The 19,883-nt window shown below is 42.3% G+C and overlaps 1 protein-coding gene and 1 pseudogene across 2 annotated transcripts in view; one reads left to right on the top strand and one right to left on the bottom strand.

Annotated features, from left to right (window-relative positions):
• KIF15 (kinesin family member 15) overlaps positions 1-19,883 on the bottom strand; it is a 66,271-nt gene that overhangs the window by 16,851 nt on the left and 29,537 nt on the right. For both annotated transcript variants that reach the window (XM_077777163.1, XM_077777164.1), the window contains 14 exons: positions 18,854-18,930; positions 18,416-18,625; positions 17,170-17,347; positions 15,146-15,287; positions 14,114-14,255; positions 9,285-9,482; positions 8,361-8,468; positions 7,833-7,938; positions 6,656-6,821; positions 3,699-3,849; positions 3,402-3,487; positions 2,103-2,172; positions 1,398-1,484; positions 501-605 (listed from right to left, as the gene is read on the bottom strand). In XM_077777163.1, the coding sequence (XP_077633289.1) occupies positions 501-605; positions 1,398-1,484; positions 2,103-2,172; positions 3,402-3,487; positions 3,699-3,849; positions 6,656-6,821; positions 7,833-7,938; positions 8,361-8,468; positions 9,285-9,482; positions 14,114-14,255; positions 15,146-15,287; positions 17,170-17,347; positions 18,416-18,625; positions 18,854-18,930 (1,826 nt within the window). The remainder of the gene's footprint in view (positions 1-500; positions 606-1,397; positions 1,485-2,102; positions 2,173-3,401; positions 3,488-3,698; positions 3,850-6,655; positions 6,822-7,832; positions 7,939-8,360; positions 8,469-9,284; positions 9,483-14,113; positions 14,256-15,145; positions 15,288-17,169; positions 17,348-18,415; positions 18,626-18,853; positions 18,931-19,883) is intronic.
• On the top strand, positions 10,306-11,123 carry LOC144242282 (glyceraldehyde-3-phosphate dehydrogenase pseudogene; annotated as a pseudogene).

Raw genomic sequence — 19,883 nt, 5'->3', positions numbered from 1 at the left:
GCAATTCCCAATCGGTGCACACAGAGCACTGATCCCGGGCCAGGGTGATTAGAGAGGGCAGCAGCAGGCACCTCCCCCCCGCCGCCCACAAAGTCAGCATATTAAAAGCTGTAAGTTCTGCAAACCCAGAAACTCTGCTGGACATTGACTAGTATTTCCAAACCTATTTGACCACAGAAATCTTTTTTTCTGGTGGAACATTTGATATACTTTTTTTCTTCAAATGTTTTATTTATTTCTGAGAGAGAGAGAGGGAGACAGTGTGAGCGGGGAGGGTCAGAGAGAGAGGGAGACACAGAATCTGAAGACAAGCTCCAGGCTCTGAGCTGTCAGCACAGAGCCCGACACGGGGCTTGATCCCACAAACTGTGAGATCATGACCTGAGCCGAAGTCGGACGCTTAATCGACTGAGCCGCCCAGGTGCCCCAACATTTGTTAAACTCTTGAGGAATCTGGGAAGTGTGCTCAAATGTGTTATCTCACCGGTGACGGAACTTACACTTATGTCCTTTAGTTCCTGCTTCAGGGTGTCTATAGTTTCTGTTTTCTCACACACCGACGTTCTCAGCTCCTGGACCTGGCTCATGAGGTCAGCTACAACTTCCTGACGAGGACAGAAACAATGTCTTTATACCAATGACATTAAGGAGGAGACCATTTTTAAACAACAGTTTACTTTTCCAAAAGACAACAGGAGAAGTCCATTTTGTTTCAGCAAAAAAATGTCACGTTACATTATTATCAGTTTGTATTTTAATGGCTTTTACCTTATTTTTATTTAATCATTTGCTTTGGTTTTTCTGGATGAATTACAGGTAGGCATATAAGGAATTTATACCTAATTTCACACTTGGACATACATATTTCATTTACTATCCTAGTTACAGTCAACACACCAGGAATCTGACAATTTGTACATGGCACTCAGAGTCAGTAAGAAGGGCTCACACTCACAGCAGCCTAGGAAAGAGGGGCGGGGTGGGTGTGTTTTAGAAACAATGCCATCAGGGGGCACCTGTGGGCCTCAGTCGGTTAAACATCTGACTCTTGCTTTTAGCTCATGTCATGATCTCATGGTTACTGGGGTCAAGCCTGCTTAAGATTCTCTCTCTCCCTCTCCTTCTGCTCCCACCCCAAAACAAAAAAAAATAATAATTATAAAAAAATAGTAATAAAAATAGAAACAGTGCCATCAGAAGTAGTAGAACAGCTTGCTCTTGAAGTTACATGGAGGATTAATCATAGAAGATCCCCTTCTCTGGCAACCTTGGAAGACGAACAAGGCCTAAGTGTCAACAGGAATGCCAGCTACCAGTCCCCCTGTGGGCAGGAGACCGGGACATGAAAGCCTCACTTGTAAAGAAAATGCAGAGACGCAGCTTCAGCCTCTACCGACCTTGTCAGCATCTCTAGACTTCTCCAGAGAACGGATTACTTTTTCGGTAGCATATAAACTCTCTTCCAGTTTCTGTACTTTTGCCATCTATGGGGAAAAGCAAATATTTTTAGAAAAAGAATTAAACTCCCAAATCAGCCACACACACATACAGGGAGGAAAAAAAGGAGTTGAAATCTCCTTTTCAGGGGCGCCTGGGTGGCTCAGTCAGTTGAGCATCCGACTCGGCTCAGGTCATGATCTCACGGTTCGTGGCTTGGAGCCCCACGTCAGGCTCTGTGCTGACAGCTCAGAGCCTGGATCCTGCTTCAGATTGTGTCTCCCTTTCTCTCTGACCCCACCCCCTGCCTTGCTCACGCTGTCTCCGTCTCAGAAATAAATAAAACATTAAAAAAAAAAAAAAGAAATCTTCTTTTCATATTGTACAGTGCTCACTAGGTAACACTTAAAGGGAGAGACTGGGTTAAAAGGCATGGATTTCGCGGTTCTCCGCCAGGGGGCCACCAACAAAGTATTATTATAGCCTTCTAGGAGTTAGAAAAACAAGAGCTCCAAAATAATACAACCAACCAAAAAGTCCATCCTTTCTTACAACCTATCTCTGACACCTGAGAGTTAAAGCCATGTTTATAACGCACCTCTCCAGACACCGGGACCAGGAGTTACAGACCTCAAAGGCTAGAATTAAGAGCACAGGTCACTCACCTGCTGCTCGCATTTGGCTATCTCCTTCTGTTTCTCCTGACGCACAACCTCAAGAACTTCTAAGATTTCTCTGGAAGAAAAGAATGATCTTTTTTACTCATGACTTCATCCAATGGAAACAGGAACTGAGTGCGTTTGTACAGAAGAGCTTCAGTGAACGGCTACGGAACTTTGGCACACGCTTGTCATCAGGCACTGCATTCTAGAAGTCAAGATCTGAACCCGTTTCTTCAACAAACTAAGGAGAACCCACCTTTGTGCTACGAGTTTCTTTTTCTTTGGAGCACTCAGGACTTGCTGACATAAGCATGTGTTTGTCACCTATCTCTCTGTTAGAATGTGAAACTCACGGGGACGGGGTATTTTGTTCCCTGTCTTATCTCTATATAAATATTCTGGCATTTACCGGAATAGTGCCCGGCTTGTTGGATATCACCTAGTGTCTGAACAACTAAACTGTTAACTGTTTCCCAGCTAGGATGTATGCCCACTAGATGTAACCACCTCCGTAGCCCCAGGCCTAGAAGAGAGGCTGAGTCATACTAAGAACTCTCAAAGTATCTGCTGAATAAACAAACACAACTTCCTCTCACTAAAGTAATGATCATCCTGCTGGCTGAGGCCAAGAGACTGACAGAGATCACCAAGGAAAAGAACCTGGAGAGACAGGCAAGAAGGATGATGGCATTCCATATTAAGGGACAAAAAGAAAAACAGCAGCTAGAAAAATAATAGTAGAGACAGAAATAAAAACCAGTCCCCACCTTTCAGTTATAAAAATACCAAGATTGGGGCGCCTGGGTGGCTCAGTTGGTTAAGCATCCAACTTTGGCTCAGCTCATGACCTTATGGTTCGTGGGTTTGAGCCCCATGTCGGGCTCTATGCTGACAGCTCAGAGCCTGGAGCCTGTTTCAGATTCTGTGTCTCCCTCTTTCTGCCCCTCCCCTGCTCACAGGTGCGCACGTGTACGTGCTCTCTCCCCTTCTCTCTCAAAAATAAACATTAAAAAAAAAAATACCGAGATTTATTTATACAAGGGCCTGAGTTCTGATCACCATCAACTGCTATGCATTTCAAAAGTAGCATAGCTACTTACTGAATGCTTTTGAAAAATTAAGTTGGTCTACATAGCCCAAATGAATCTGATATTCATTTTTTAAAAACAATGTTTTTAAAAAAAAATAACCTTACAGGGCATCGGCAATTAAAAGAAAAACAAAAACCAAACAACTCAAGATAAAGAATGTGGTAGTAAATGACATTCTAGTCAACTAATGAAAAAGATAAATAGCACTCACTTAGAACTGTTTTCTTTATCTTCTTCAAATTGTAATAATAATTTGTTATTGCGTTCTTTTTCTGCCTCAAAAAGCTCCACCAAATTCTAAAAGACAATGTTAGATTAGATGTTAAGTAACCGTCACTAGCAACGTGCAGTCAATAAATACTTTGAGTACCTTTTAGGCTGCCAGGCACTAGGGGCCAGTACAGGAAGTCAGAAGAGGTCAATAAAGAGGCCTTGCCCTGTGCTCCAGGGAACAATCACACATCCAGGACAAATTCATCAATAACCAATAATACCTTTCTTAACTTACATTCAGATCAGATTTCAGAGTTTCATTTTCATTTTTGCAGTTTTGGAGGTTTTTTGAAAGTTGGTCAATTTCAAACTTCATTACTTCTTGTAAGTTCTCATAGGAATCCTGTAGGCAGGCTTTGCTCTCAAGAAGCTTTTCTTTCTCTAATCTTTATTGGAAAACATTTTTACAATGGTCAGTACAAACATCAAATGTAGTTCTGCAAGTTCAATTACCGGCAGTTCCTGTCTACAGACTGTGCCCAACTACAGAAGCCGTGACCGACGTAACGCTCCTCGGGACTGTGTGTGGAATTCCTGAGATGTACAAACATGTAAGACACAATGGACCACTGAGCAGTGCGTTGGGGCCGGAAAAGACGGGGTGGGCGTGTTAGCCTGCAGCCATATACCTCCTCCTTCTGCCTACCGGGGTCTCGGCCAGACATGCCGAGCTCATGGGCAATTTTAGGTCATAGATTCATTTTAGGGGGTTCTAGACCTAACTCTCCCTACATGTAAGCTAGGGAATGGCCCTTCACTTAGTTTTCTTGATACCTCACCTCTATTCTTTCATCACATATTCTCGAAATTCTAGGAAGGTTTTAAGACGGCGGGCGTGGCTTTGGTTTGAGCAGGAGAGTAAACGCCCTCGGAGAGAACCATCTCTCAATTCACGGGATTATTATTTCCCGCCTCTTAGGTTCTCATCCTCTCATTCCGCTCTGCACCCGCTGTGACAGGCCCAGACATCCAAGGCTCAGCCAAGAACTAGTGAACAACGAACTTGACTCTGCACCATCCAAAACAGAGGTCCCAGCTTGTACACAGGTCATCAGGCAGGGATCGATCTGCTTTACTAACCGAAAGCAGAGCAGAAGGGGCACTTTACAAAGTGGTCATGGGGCGCCTGGGTGGCTCAGTTGGTTAAGTGTCCAATTCTTGATTTTGGCTCAGGGCATGGACTCACAGTGAGTTTGAACGCTCTGTGCTGAGAGCATGGAGCCTGCTTGGGATTCTCTCTCTCTCTCTCTCTCTCTCTGTCCTTCCCCTATTCACATGTGCTCGCTCTCAAAATAATAAATAAACTTACAAAAAAACCCCAAAGTGGTATGAATCAGTTGCTAAAGAGAGGCATACAGACAGCAGATGGGAGGGAGAAGAGATGTGTGTATTTATGATACAACCTGTACATACAAAGCAGCCAAATGATTCAAGGAACACATAGTGGTATTTGGTTATTTCACACAGGGGCCTTCTCAACTCCTGGGGAGCCATGGAATATAAGCAGCCCCACGAGTGATACACTCGGTGTTTAAACCTGAGACACTGAGAAAAATTAAATTATGTCAAATTTAAAAAGCAAAAAAGTACTTGCTATTTTTAAGACAGGATTTAAGTACATAGTCATATAGTGGATTCTTAAAATTTTAGATCTGGTTCAACAGACCTATAAACATGAGGAAATTAAAATCCAATGAGATAAGTGGAGTGACCTTTCCAAACAAATCACACAAAGTTAATTTGTGACACAGCCAAGATCAGTCAGTGACTTAGATGCTAAAAACAAATGCCTGGTAAGAAAAAATGACAGTGCACCAGCAATGACAAGTGGCAACTGGCCAGAGCCTCGGTGCTGGGGAGACAGCGCAGGGGCAGAGGAGGCTATGCTGCCTGTGCCCGCCCGCCCGTCTTACGGGAAAGGAGTCATTCATGGGGCAGGGATGGGATTTCAGGCAACGCTGAAAGATGGATTTTTGTAAGAAAGCTCTCAATCTTAATGCTACGCTAAACTTTTTTTTTTTTTTACTGTGTATTTTTCACACACACACACACACACACACACACACACACACACACACACACACACAGAGTGTGAGTGGGGGAGGGGCAGAGAGAGAAGGAGACACAGAATCCGAAGCAGGCTCCAGGCTCTGAGCTGTCAGCCCAGAGCCCGAGGTGGGGCCCAAATTCACAAACCACGAGATCATGACCTGAGCCGAAGTCAGATGCCCAAGCAACTGAGCCACCCAGGCGCTCCTATGCTAAACTTCTTAAAAACCACAATGGGCAGGTCCAGCAAAAACATGTCTATGGGTGGATTTGGCCTGCAGATCTCAAGTTTTCTTTCTCTATTTTAATCCCTTGTGCAGAAAACACACAAAAACTGCATATTTAAACCTTTGCAACGTCTATCATGCTCACAGTATCACGTGCCAAATGTCCATTATTAAATTACTGTCACGGACCCATGAGATGGCATCCAAAACACAAAATGGTTTTATTAAAGGTTGAAACTGGCAAGGAAAAGAGTAGTAAAAACAAACCACTTACATCTGTCATTCCTTTGTTTCAAGATTACCACACTGCCTCCCGCCAGCCTCTGACAAGTTTCTGTGGACAACAGTGACAACTACTAACTTGCTCCCCCTTGTACTGTCCCTTCTTCTAATAAGAGCACCCCTCTCTCTCTGGAAAAGGTGCATCCCCTATGTTGGGCCTGTACCCCCGCAAGCCCTGGTCAGTGGCTGGTCCGCAGGTAAGCAGAGGACTCCAGCAAAACCAGTTCACGTTCTCCCGGGGATCGATACGTGGCTTCTGGGGCAGAGGATTTATTTCATCACCAGGGTCACTACGCTAAGAGAATATGGAGCGGTTTGAGGCCATCTGTTTCCTGTCACACAGAGGAAGGCTCTCAACAGTAGGACTGAGTAAGGGCAACATAATGGGGGGAAGCAGAGCAGGGACTGAGAGAGACAGAGAGACAGAGACAGAGAAATGTGCACTGACAATATCTTTTGAGACTCGATCTAGTTTGTCCCTGAAACCAAAATCACCTCTAGGCCTCCCGGATATTGTGAGCCAGTAATTTTCCTTTTTGTTTAACTAGTTTGAGTTGGTTTGTAGCACTTGCCCGGCGAGCAGTCACAGGCTGCAGGCCGACCGGGCAGCCGGATGGTACCAGCACCACTCTACCTGACGCTGTCCAGCTGGAGCTGCACGTGCGCGTGTCGATCAGAAAGGCTACTCAGTTCTTTCTCCTGACTCTCTCTGAACGAGCTGTACTCCAGTTTCACGGAAGACAGCTCCTTGTCCGCAGAATGAAGAACGACTCGCAGGTCATGCACCTCACTTTTCAAAACTAAAAAACAAAATAAATTCTCAGTAGGTTTCTTCATATACATAAACACATACATACGTGTATATATATATACATATATACACATATATATACATATTTTTTTTTTGCAAAGTAGACAAAGAAGTTGGATGGATATTTTCACACAAACAGCAAGAACAAGTTGGAGAGACCAATTTTAAGTTGTTGAACAACCAAGTGGAAGGTACTTAGGAGCACAGAGATTTCTATTTTATTCCCCCTCTCCTCATTTACGATTTTTGATGTATTTCTATGAAAAAAGAAAAGGGTTAGCATCTGTCCCTGATCTGCAGGTCACTTGACCGTTCGACCTTTCTCCTGTGGCATGTATATGACAACTTCTAATATAAGGGGGAAAAAGATCAACAGATTTAACATATTTTAAGTGACCTGATCTTATTGAAAACCCCTTGGTGACACACCAGAACATTCCAAAATGGGTTAAACACTGCTGGTCTTCTAAGTAAACTCCAGTTAGAGGTAACATCAGGTAACCCTTTAGATCAAAAAAAAAAAAAAAACCAAAACCAAAACCAAAACAAAACAAAAAACAGAATGGCTGTCTTTTGTTTTAGCTTTATTACAAACTGCTCCAAACACTTTGATGAAAGGAGAAATAAGCTGGAAAAAATTGGGAATTAGGTGATACTCCCATCTTTACGGATATGTACATATACACAGTTATTCTTTATTCTGTCACTGTCAAACGTTATTCATCCTATATTTCAAGACACTTCATTTTCAAAGCAATATTAAAACTTTTAGCAACCAGTTCAATCACTTGTTTGTGACCAGTCCTGGAGCAAAGTACCCTTTCTGATATGGGACTATTACTTACCACTGCCCTGCAGACTCAAGTCTGGTCATCTAATTAAAAACAAAACAAAACAAAACAGAACAACCAAAAACACAGGGGCAAGACTTACACATAGAGGTCAAAAGATACCGAGTTACGGTATTCAGATTACAAAGCTCCCAGCTGTCTGAACTTACAGTCATTCTTGGTTTGAGCGTCCCGAAGCTGCTTTTCAAGGACATTCAATTGTGAGAGATGCTCTTGCTGCTGTCTGGTCCAATCAGTTCTTTCTGATGAGAGCAGCTTTGAGGAAAAGAGAAATTTACCGAAAAATGGAATACTGGCCTGCTAGGATACTCTCCAAATCATTACCTTGTTTCTGTTTTTAAAATCTAGCTTAAGGTCTCTGACAGAGGAAAGCCGGCTGTTCCCATGAAGCACAGTGAGGAAGACCGACAAGGGGCAGGACCACTGCAAGCACCTGGGCCATCCACCTGCCTTGTTCTGAACTCACAGCAACGGCCCTATTTGCACCATCCACTAAGTGAGCTGGAATTCAGCTTAGGCGGTGTGTGTCACGATCAGAGCAGTATGTGAAGGAACACAATAAAGAAGACAACCCAAAGAAGCCCTGACAAAGGCTTGGCTAAGTCCTCTATTCGTCTTGTAACACTCCTCCTTTGAGGCTCGGTTTCATACATCTTCTGAGGCCCTGCTCCTCTTACCTCCTGCGTTTGTAGAGAATGATGTTCCAGTTTGTCAATGTGCTGCTGAAGCTTCAGGTTTTTATGCTCTTCCTCATCCAACTTGGCTTGAAGGACACTCATTTGTTCCTGCAACACAAAAACTTCAGTTCTCAAAAATTCTCTTTAATGGAAATTGCAAACATTCCATTTCTTCTGCATTAAAAAAAAAAAAAAAAATTCAAAACCTCACAGGGACAAAGAGATCAAAGGCCAGTTTGGAGCCACTTTCTACTACTGACTTCTCATGTTTCAGAATGACACCTGTGGTCCAACAAAGTGGATAATTTGAAACACAAAGGGAAAAGTGATTAAATGGACTCAATCACAGAGCATCTTGAGACTTCTAAGAAGTTTTCCCAAGGCTGCATGGAGTGACTTTACAAGAATGGCCTTCAGGCCTTCGAAAGGGCGCACTTTGGGAATTTGAGGGTGGTCTGGCTCATTCTAAGTGTTGTTAGATAGCAGAAAAACTTTTTGAAAAAATAAATCACCAGAAATCTGAGATAAACACACTTCACATGTTCTTTCAAACACACCAAACAGTGTCTGAAATTTGATCTATAATAAGATTCTTTCAATTATTTTAGTTTTATTTAGCAGAGACAATACTGTGCTATAGAAACCAGTTCTGGAACTTGAAGTTGGGGGCAAGACTGGCCTCTTCACATACGAGAGAGTCAAAGCCTGCGGAGACCTGAGAGTGGGACTTCCTGACTACCACAGAGCAAACAAAGTAAAGGAGGAAAAGCAGGCCGATTTCTGCCTTCACACACCCATATTTAACAAGATACAATTTTAATACCACAGACATTTGAACACTACAAGTTACAGAGTTAAAATGGTAAAGGGAGTTTGTTCTCAATGAATGTCTAATTACTTATTATTTCTAGAACTAAACATTACCTGCACCATTCTGAGCTCTTCAGAAATGGCCTCAAACGCTTGTTCATTCATCTCGGGTGGAACTGGCTCATTCAAGATATTATCCTCTAATTTGCTGGGATTCTGACCGTGCACGTGGCCAAAGCTCCCCGCTTCAGGGCTTAGTTTTGGTACTGGTCGAGACCAAAGCTGATAAGCCTTGGTTGGCGTAGTTATGATCTGTGGGAAGAAGTGATTACAGACAACGCTGGCACTTGTGAACAACACAGCCCTAGCAGTGAGTAACCGTGTGAACAAAAAGGATAAAATTGACATTCTAATCGTCAAAAGAAGAGTATCCTTGAGAGGTGGCAGAGAAATGCCCAAGTAGAAGCAAATCTATCAATTCAATGTGGTCTCAAGCAAAATTCCCTAAGATTTTTAAAACTGAAACTAGTTAAGCCAATTCTAAACTTCATACAAAGAATAATTGTCCAAGGAGAGACAAATGAAAGAACAAATGGGGAAGATTTCCCTGGCCTACATCAAATACACAGAGAAATGCTGAAAGTTCAAATTTGTGAGAAAATCAAAGACTATTAAAAATTAAATCTGGGGCGTCTGGATGGCTCAGTTGGTTGGGCATCTGAATTTAGCTCAGGTCATGATCTTGTGGTTCATGGGTTTGGGCCCCGAGTTGGGCTCTGTGCTTTGGATTCTGTGTCTCCCTCTCTCAGCCCCTCCCTGACTCATGCTCTGTCTCTCTGTCTCTCTCTCAAAAATAAACACTGGAAAAAAAAAAAAAAAAGCTAAATCCCTATGTCATACCATTCAAAAATAAAATAGCAGATGCATTAAACATCACATCTCAATGTAAAAATAAAATTATAAAAGTAGTGAAAGAATATACTGATGATCTTGAGATCGTCTGGGCCTTTAAAAATACATAAAAGAGGCTCTCTGCTCCTCCCCACTGGACAGTCACCAGCGATGCTTTTAATCCCTAGCTTACTGGATACTGCCGCCATTAATGATGCCTTCACTGACCTTAATTATTAATTACATGGTCTACATGCTCTAGTACGATTCCACCCAAGGCAAACTCCACAGCACAGTCAAGGCTGAGAGCTAGAAACTTGTCATCAATGGAGAGCCCATCTCCATCTTCCAGAAGCAAGACCCCACCAACATCCAATGGGGCGATGCTGGTGCTGAATATATTGTGGAGTCCACTGGGGTCTTCACCACCATAGAGAAGGCTGGGACTCACATGAAGAGTAGGGCCAAGAGAGTCATCACAGCTGCCCCTTCTGCTGATGTTCCCGTGTTTGTGATGGGTGTGAATCATGAGAATTATGAGAACTCCTTCAAGATTGTCAGCAATATTTCCTGTACAAACAGCTTGGGCCCTCTGGCCAAGGTCATCCATGAAAACTGGCATCACGAAGGGACTCACAACCACAGTCCATGCCACCACTGCCACCCAGAACATCATCCCTGCTTCTACTGGTGATGCCAAGGCTGCAGGCAAGGTCATCCCTGAGCTGAATGGGAAGCTCACTGGCATGGCTTTCCATGTTCCCACCTCTAACATGTCAGTCATGGATCTGACCTGCCGCCTGGACAAAGCAGCTAAACACGATGACATCATGAAGGTAGTGAAGCAGGCATCGGAGGGCCCCCTCAAGGGCACCATGGGCTACATTGAGGACGAGGTTTGTCCTCGACTTTAACAATGACAACCACTCTTCCATCTTTGATGCTGGGGCTGGCACTGCCCTCAATGACCATTCTGTCAAGCTCATTTCCTGGTATGACAATGAACTCGGCTACAGCAACCGGGTGGTAGACCTCATGGTCCACATGGCATTCAAGGAGTAAGAGACCCCTGGACCACCAGCCCCAGGGAGAGCAAGGAGAAGAGAAAGGCTCTCGGTTGCTGGGGTGTCCTTGCCCCAACTCACCCCCAACAGAGAATCTCCTGACCTCTACACAGTTTCCATCCCAGACCCTCTGAAAAAGGAGATGCACTTAGGGTACCCTATTGTCATGTACCATCAATCGAGTATATTATACCCAGAAAAAAAAAATACATAAAAGTCACAAATATGAAAGATGAATAAACCTAGCTGTTATCAAAATTGTAGAAGTTTTGTATAACAGAGAAGTATCACACACAAAGATAAAAGACAAGCAACACAATGGCGAATACACTGGCAGTGGTATATACAACACGGAAAAGAGTAACATGGTAAAAACTACAAATCAGAAGGTAAACAACTAATAAGAAAACGAACTTTTTTTTTTTTTCCACAAAAAAGGACAGTGTTCATAGAAGATGTGAGACCTTATCAGAAATGAAAGAAATGAGAATTAAAACCTTTACAAGATAAACATTCCTCACCCATCAGACTGTCAAACATGAAAGAGTCAAACAATGCCAGCTCCAGGGGCTGGCACTGGGCACTGGCAGACATGGTGCAGACACCCGGCAGTCACTTGAGTGGGACGAGACTGACCCCAATGCTGAGACATCAGAAGACGACCACTCCATCACAGACTCCACCCCAAAGAACCCCTGCACTGGCAACCACCTAAATAAGCCATGGGTTGTCCAAAACATGGCAGCCTCGATGTAAAATGAGGTAGAGCTCTATGTACTAGTTAATGCAGAAAGGCCCAAGGCATAACCCAGAGTTAACAAAGGCCCACCGGAGAATAACATACGTAGGATGATTCCATTTAAACAACAAAGCAAACAAAAAACAATCTGTGAAAGAACTCAACGTATTTTGCCAGTCCATGCATATTTATTGTAGAAAATTGCCAAGTAAAAAGATTCTCAAACTGGTAACAAATGACTCCTAGGGATGGGGGATGAAGGGCTGGACTAGACGGAGTCTGGCGGTGGTGCTGAAAAAGAACTTGAGCCGAAACTTACAGATGTATATATATTTCTTTTAAACANGAGAGAGAGAGAGAGACAGCGTGAGCAGGGGAGGGTCAGAGAGAGAGGGATAAAAATTTTTTAAAAAAGAAAAATGTGTTAATAAAGTACTCATATAATTGGAAACCAACAACAGGGGCGCCTGTGTGGCTCAGTCTGTTAAGCATCCGACTTTGGCTCAGGTCATGATCTTATGGCTCATGGGTTCAAGCCCCGCGTCGGGCTCTGTGCTGACAGCCAGCTCAGAGCCTGGAGCCTGTTTCAGATTCTGTATCTCCCTCTCTCTCTGACCCTCCCCTGCTCATGCTGTCTCTCTATCTCTCAGAAATAAATAAAATATTTAAAAAAAAAAGAAGAAAAAAGAAAACTACTCCCAACAACAAAAGCTCTGAAATGCTGTGCTACTCTTAGCAAAACTTTTAATCACTTTAGTCTTATTTGCAGAGCTATAAATAGAGGAAGGAGGACTAGACTGCCACACGTGGTGCTTCAAGCTCTAGAATTCTACTTAGCTAAACGGTTACAGACACAGGATTATAAAACATTTGGCAATGTTGTACAAGTATTTTTTTTTTTTAATGCTTATTCATTTGATAGAGAAAGAGAGTGGGGGATGGGTAGAGAGACAGGGATAGAGAATCCCAAGTACATTCCATGCTGTCAGTGCAGAGCCCAACTTGGGGCTTGATCCCATCAACCTGAGCTGAAATCAAGAGTCAGATGCTTAACCGAATGAGCCAACGAGGCACCACAGGAGTTTTTTTAAAATTGAATTGAAAAAAAGAAAAAATTAAAGATTAAAGGATGGAAACCAAAACCCAAAAAGACTCAGTGACAGTGACTACCTCCAAAAAGGGTCTTTGGTTCATTGGCAGGAAGGACAGCAGAGAGAGACTTGTCACCCTTTATTCTTTGTACCTTTAACAAATCCAGTCATGTGAATTGCCTATTCAAACGAATGAATAAAATTTCTTTTAAAAGAAGTCTCCTATTAAGTGACACCAAAAATATCGCTTCTAAAAATAACCAGAAGGGATAAACATCTATTTTTAAGATGTATACGGAATGGTTTTTTTAGCCTTCAGACACTTTGGTACAAAAGCTCAATCACTGGCATCAGCATCATCACCTCCTTCGTCTTTTGCTCCTCTTCTCCTCATTCTTAGATGTTCACACATTTTTTTTTCTTTTATGAGGGCCATGGTTGTTTAGGGAAAGAAGCCCTCCTGTTATCACTAGTGTTACGTGGATCCTTTAGGGGTCTTTGTCTTTAAGATTTCTATTCTTCTACCATAAGCTGTGAGCACCCCGTACATTACAGTACCGGCTGCCAAGACACACTAGGCACCAGGCACTCTACCATCTCACTTAACGTTCTAAAACCCCTACAATCAAATTAGTTTCACCCCCAATTTGGAGACCAGAAACATGAGGCTTAGAAGTTAGGAATCCCCAGGGTGCTTGCATGGCTCAATCGGTTGAGCATCCAACTTCAGCTTAGGTCATGATCTCAGGCTTGTGAGTTTGAGCCCCGCGTTGGGCTTCATGCTGACAGCTCAGAGCCTGGAGCCTGCTTCAGACTGTGTCTCCCTCTCTCTCTGCTCTCCGCCAACTCACACTCTGTCTCTGTCTCTCTCTCTCAAAAGATAAATAAACATTAAAAAATAATTTTTTTAAAGAAGTTAGGAAATCCTGCCTAAGGTTAATGACAGATGAAAATTTGAACCCAGGTCTGAATTTAAATGCTGCATTCTTTCCCACCCCACCCCACCACTGGAGCCAGACATCAGAACACTACGACCAGAGTCACTTTGGGGTTAACTGTCTGCAAGGGGTCCTAGCACCTGGCAACCACCAGTGCACATTTTGTTAACAAAATGAGTCGAACAGACTTAGGATAGAAGAATTGCTTCAGATCACCTACCTTAAGCGTTTCGGCATGAATTTTATTCAGCTGAGAAACTTCTTGTCGCTTGCAGGCTTTTGTTGCTTCCAAAAGGTTTTCAAGATTAAAGTTTGCTTTTTGCAAAGACTGAAGCTCTGATTCCAATTCTAGCTGCTTTTTTCTAAGAGATATTTAAAAGTCAAGTATTTTAGGTAATAAGTAATGTCATACATTTGTAAAACACTTTACATTTTATACTCTCACATAACTTGATTAATCTCTCCAGCTCAGAGATATTCTCAGATTATTACCCTCATTTTTCAGTTGGGGAAAATACAGCATATAAGAATTAACTACAGTGTGAAGTATTTAACTAGTAAATGGTTAGAGCTCCAATTCAAAAGCCCAAGTAGTCCATGATGATACCACACATGATATGTTATTTTTAAAATAAACGCTACTTAGGGCACCTGGGTGGCTCAGTCGGTTAAGCGTCCGACTTCGACTCAGGTCATGATCTCACGGTTCGTGTGTTTGAGCCCCACATCGGGCTCTGTGCTGACTACCAGCTCAGAGCCTGGAGCCTGTTTCGGATTCTGTGTCTCCCTCTCTCTCTGACCCTCCCCTGTTCATGCTGTCTCTCTCTCTCTCTCTCAGAAATAAATAAAACATTAAAAAAAATAAAATAAAAAAAATAAACAAAACGCTTTTTTTTAGGACAGGATTAATCTTAGTTATAATATAACTGTGATTTATCTTTGTTTTCTTTAACACAAAGAGCATAAAGAATATTGACAAACCTGTAATTTCTAAAAATCCTGACTTCATTCATAGCAACACTGACTTAAATTTAGTAACTAGATACATGTGTACCAGTGAAAACATTTGTATCATCTAGTTCATTAAATATATTAAAGGAGCTTTTTCTTCATGTCACAACAAGTTAGTTGCTAAATGAGAATTCATATTTAAAGTAAAATGTTCAATCAAATTATCAATGTTAAACACTAAAACAACTCAGCACTAAAAGATACTGAAATAGGTAAGCATGAATGTTTATTTATACTTTACCTCGTTAGTTCTTTGAATTCTTCATATTCTTGTTTTGAATTATTCAGCTCTGCCTGAATTTGCAAGAGCTGTGTTTTCAACTTCTCAGTGTTCACTAAGGAACAGGACTCCTTTGGTGCCTTAGGAGAAAATCCCAGCTGACCTGGAAATAAGGAAACAACTCAGTTTTTGAAAGACAAAAATGAAAGAGCACATTTTTCTAGAGTTCTCATCCAGGTATCAATCTTGAAGCAAAGAAGGAAAAATGATGGGTTGGAAGGTGGACCCTAAAACACAAGAGGCTGTAGCTCACCATGGAGATGAAGATACTGCACACGGTGTCAAAGAGTACTGGTTCTTGAGAAGCTGAGAAGCCCCAGGATATAGAGGTGTGTTTAAGGCAACACATTTTCCATCAGGGGAAAGAGCAAGCCATGAAGCACAACACACACAAGTCTCGATGGTGAGCCATCAACAGGCGAATACTGCAGAAATTCAAGCTAAAGGCTAATGTCACTAGTCAATAAATTATTCAGAAAAGGAACCAAATAGCAAAGGCAAGGTGAAAGAGCTTGGTACCATCTAACAGGCAGAAAGTATTTTCAGGGATTGGATAGAAGACTTGGTATGTTGAAGAGAGTTCTGATGAGCTCCACTGAGGGAAAACATCATGTAAAGGTTATTCAGACAATCATCTTTGTTTGGAAGATGATGGGATCCAGAAATGACCATTAATATCTTTCAAAGGTATGTAAGTCAAGGAATTATTCAAGGTAAAAATGGTGAAAAAAATACAGAGCATCGTGGAGGAAAATAGCTGAAATAAAGATCACAAAATGTGATCCTAACTTCACATCTAAAATCAGTCTCTCTGCAACCCAAGTACTGTGAATTTTATTCTTTTATTGAGTCATAACAGAATGGAAGAATTGCAAAATGAAAGTTTAAAAAGGCACAGAGGCGCCTGGGTGGCTCAATGCTGATAGCTCAGAGCCTGCACCCTGCTTTGGATTCTGTCTCTCCCTCTCTCTCACCACTCCCCCATGTTCTGTCTGTCTCTCTCTCTCTCTCAAAAATAAAAAATAAACATTAAAAAAACTTTCTAAATAAACAGGCTTCGTGATGAGTGCAGAGTAAAGTTAGAGTTTTCTGAATTTCAACCTGCAATAACACAAAGGCTGAGACAGAATATGAAACTATTCACTCTAAGAATGAGGCAAACACACTGGGCTCCTGGGTGGCTCCGTCAGTTAAGTGTCTGATGCCTGATTTCCACTCAAGTCATAATCTCATGGTTTGTGAGTTTGAAACACGCATCGGGCTCCGTCCTGGCGACGTGGAGACTGCTTGGGATTCTCGATCTCCCCCTCTCTCCCCCTCCCCTGCTTGTGTGACCTCTCTCTCAAAATAAATAAAACTTAAAAAAAAAATGGGGTAAGCACAGACTTTGTTGCCAAGTCCCACTAACTGAGCCACTTTTCACAGAATAAAACTAGACGGAAACAACTCAGGACTAACAGTGTAACCTGGTCAACATAACTGGCACCCACAACTTCAGGCCACAAGCGCCATGCTGGGATCGGGACCCTGACCTTCCGATGCCTCTCACACTGCACAGACCTTAGCTGGGCAAGTGAACACCTCTACTCGACATTCATCATGTTGATTAGTTAAGCACTTTTAATTTCAAACGCTTCTAACAGAAAAATTTCATTTAATAAAAGTTATAAGTAATAGCTGAATCTTTTATCAACAAAACAGAAATACAATCTGTCTTTATCAACACAACAGAAATGTTTCAGTGACATGTCAATTAGCCTACAAAACTCACAACAGGTGATCTGTGAGAAAAATGTTTAGGAAATGCCTTCTGATAACATAAAAAAGCATAAGTATGAACACGCACACCAGGACTAGGGGCTAAAATGAAGACCCCACCTGTGAGGCAATATAAATGCCCTTTTGATTTATTTATTTTTAAAAAAATGCCCTTTCAAACAGCCCCCCAGCCTCTACAAGGCATGCAGACAACCATCATTTCTTACCCTTGTCCTTTTTCTCTGTGCCAGATAGTTCGGAGAAAGCTTTTTCTAATACTGCAATGGTCTGGGCATCCATTTCTTGGGCTCTTTTCACAGGCTCTAACATTCTCAATCTTCTATTCTCCTCCCTGAGGGAATGGTTTTCCATAGCGTACTTTGCAACTCTGGGGTGGTGCTCTATCTGTGACACAGAAGAATGACAGACTTACATTTCGACAGACATTTCTTCTTAGTGGCCAGTCTTGCCGCAAAGCCATCAGGAAACATTAGGAACGCTGCGTGCATTGCTGGCGGTGGCCTGCTGCAAGGCCTGTGCAACGCAACCTGGCCGTGTGACCACACTAGATATGTGCGGAGCCTACAGCACCATTTTTCCACGCCTGGGTCTGAGCTCTGAGATTTTCATGCAAGCACAGGCTCGTAAGTAGACAAGTGCAAAGGGGTGTACACTGGCCGACTCTTCATGCAGCGGGGACTGGTGCCATGAACACACTGTAAAGAATAAGGAAACTCTCTACTGATTGGCATTTAATGCCCTCCAAGATACACTATGTGAAAAGGGCCGCAGTAAAGCATGTGTGGTAAGTTGCCTTTTATGTTGAAAAGGAATAAAAGTAAAAATATCCATGTTATTTTTATGAATATGCATTTTTTTAAAAATTTATTTCCGAGAGAGTGAGAGACAGCGTGAGCAGGGGAGGGTCAGAGAGAGAGAGACACAGAATCAGGCTCCAGGCTCTGAGCTAGCTGTCAGCACAGAGCCCAACGTGGGGCTCGAACCCACGAACCGTGAGATCATGCCCTGAGCCAAAGTCTGCCTCCCAACCGACTGAGCCACCCAGGCGCCCCTGAATATGCATTTAAAAAAACCTCAGAAATATACAAAAGCCAGAAACAGGTTTTCTTCGTTTTTTAATTATAGTCCTGTGGTAACCACCCATCCTCTCCAGGGAAAGGAAAACAGGCAACGAGAAGTTGGAAGGGCCCCACTGTAAGGAAACTCCTTATTCAGAGGTACACGGCTGCCCCCTTCGCCTGGGTGGAGCGCAGACACAGCAACTCCGCCAGGCTCCTCCCCTCCCCTTGGCCATCTTGGAAAATGGAGGCAGGGGAGTTGTGCAACCACAGTTCAGCTGAATTCATTCAAAAACACTTTCCACTGTATTAACTTACACCAATTTGGTGACAGACTTATATTTGCCTCAAAGCTCCTTTCTTTTTAGAAAGACTACAAACGTCATGCACTCACTTGTTCCCGCAGGGTTTGGATCTCATCCCTTAATTCCGACAACAAGCGATCCTGCTCTGCAGGCAGAAAACTTCCCCGGGATTCCTTGTGCAGCTTCTCCAGGCGCATTATTTGATCCTCTCGGAATTTCACAATCATTTTATTAGACTGAATAAATTTTTCTTTTTTGAGGGTGAGGTCTTCTAATTGGGTAACTTTTTCTACCAGAGACTTAAGAAATTCATAATTTGGTTAAACATGAAAAGTAATTCAGCCTTCCTAAATTTCCCCAAACCAAGCAACAAAGGCTAACCTGACAATCTCAAAGGCAACATTAGATTTTCCACAGCTTTCCTTTGTTTTATTTAATTGTGCCATTTTTTATTTTAGTCAGAAAGGTACCACATAATGAAAGCCTAAAAAATCTGGAATCCCCTTTATACCAACTCCGTTTCCTACCTTCTTTTCCTGTTCGGATTTCTTAAAGAACATCATCGCCTCTTGGAAATACTTCATGTAATTAGTTTCATCTTTGCCTGTAATTGGTCCAGTAAGAAAGAAAAGGAAACAGGAAAAACATGTTTATCTCTCAAGTTTTAGGACCAAGAATTGAGCTAAAATAGACTCTGACTGCTCTCAGTGAATCTAAAAGAATCAGACTATCATCACCAGATCATAGATTTCATATTAACTCAATCTAAATGTTAGTGACTCTTTGAAGAAAAGTTTCTCTTATCCTGTTTAGTAAGCATATACATGTTACCTATGACAATCTCTTGAAAGTGGACCTAAATGAAATTTATTAGTATCTCTTTTAGCACTTGTAAGGGATGAATTATTCAAACTTATTTCTTCTCTCCCTTCCTACCACATCCCAGCAGAACTCAGTACACATGGTATCTGTATCTGGTTACAAAGTACAGGCATCCCTTGTTTTATTGTGCTTTGTAGATACTGCGTTTTTTACACATTGAAGGTCTGTAGCAAGCCTGCATTGAACATGCCTACTGGCATCATTTTTCTGCCAGCTATTACCCACTTCATGTGTCTGTGACACATTATGTTAATTCTTGTAATATTTCAAAATTTTTCATTATTATTATATTTGTTACAGCGATCTGTGATGAGTGATCTTTGAGGGTACTACTATAATTATTCTGGGCACCACAAACCATGCCCATGTAAGATGACGAACTCAGTCAATGTGTTTTCTGACTACTTGACTGTCTGGCTCTTCCTGTCTCTTCCCATCTCCTCAGGCCTCCCTGTTCACTGAGACAGGAAATTAGGCCCATTTAATAACCCTATAATACCTTCTAAGTGTTCAAGGGGGAAAAAAAGTCACATGTGTCGCTGTAAATCAAAAGCTAAAAATGATTCCGCTTCTTTAGGAAGGCATGCCGGAAACCGAGATAGGCTGGAAGTCAGGCGTCTTGCACCAGTTAGCCAAGCTATGGATGGGAAGTAAAAGTTCTCAAAGGAAATGAAA

Source organism: Crocuta crocuta, unplaced genomic scaffold (assembly GCF_008692635.1).
Source record: "Crocuta crocuta isolate KB4526 unplaced genomic scaffold, BGI_CrCroc_1.0 scaffold77, whole genome shotgun sequence".
Taxonomy (NCBI): Eukaryota; Metazoa; Chordata; class Mammalia; order Carnivora; family Hyaenidae; genus Crocuta; species Crocuta crocuta.
Note: the sequence above shows the minus strand (reverse complement) of the source record. Positions and strands in the feature narration are given on the sequence as shown.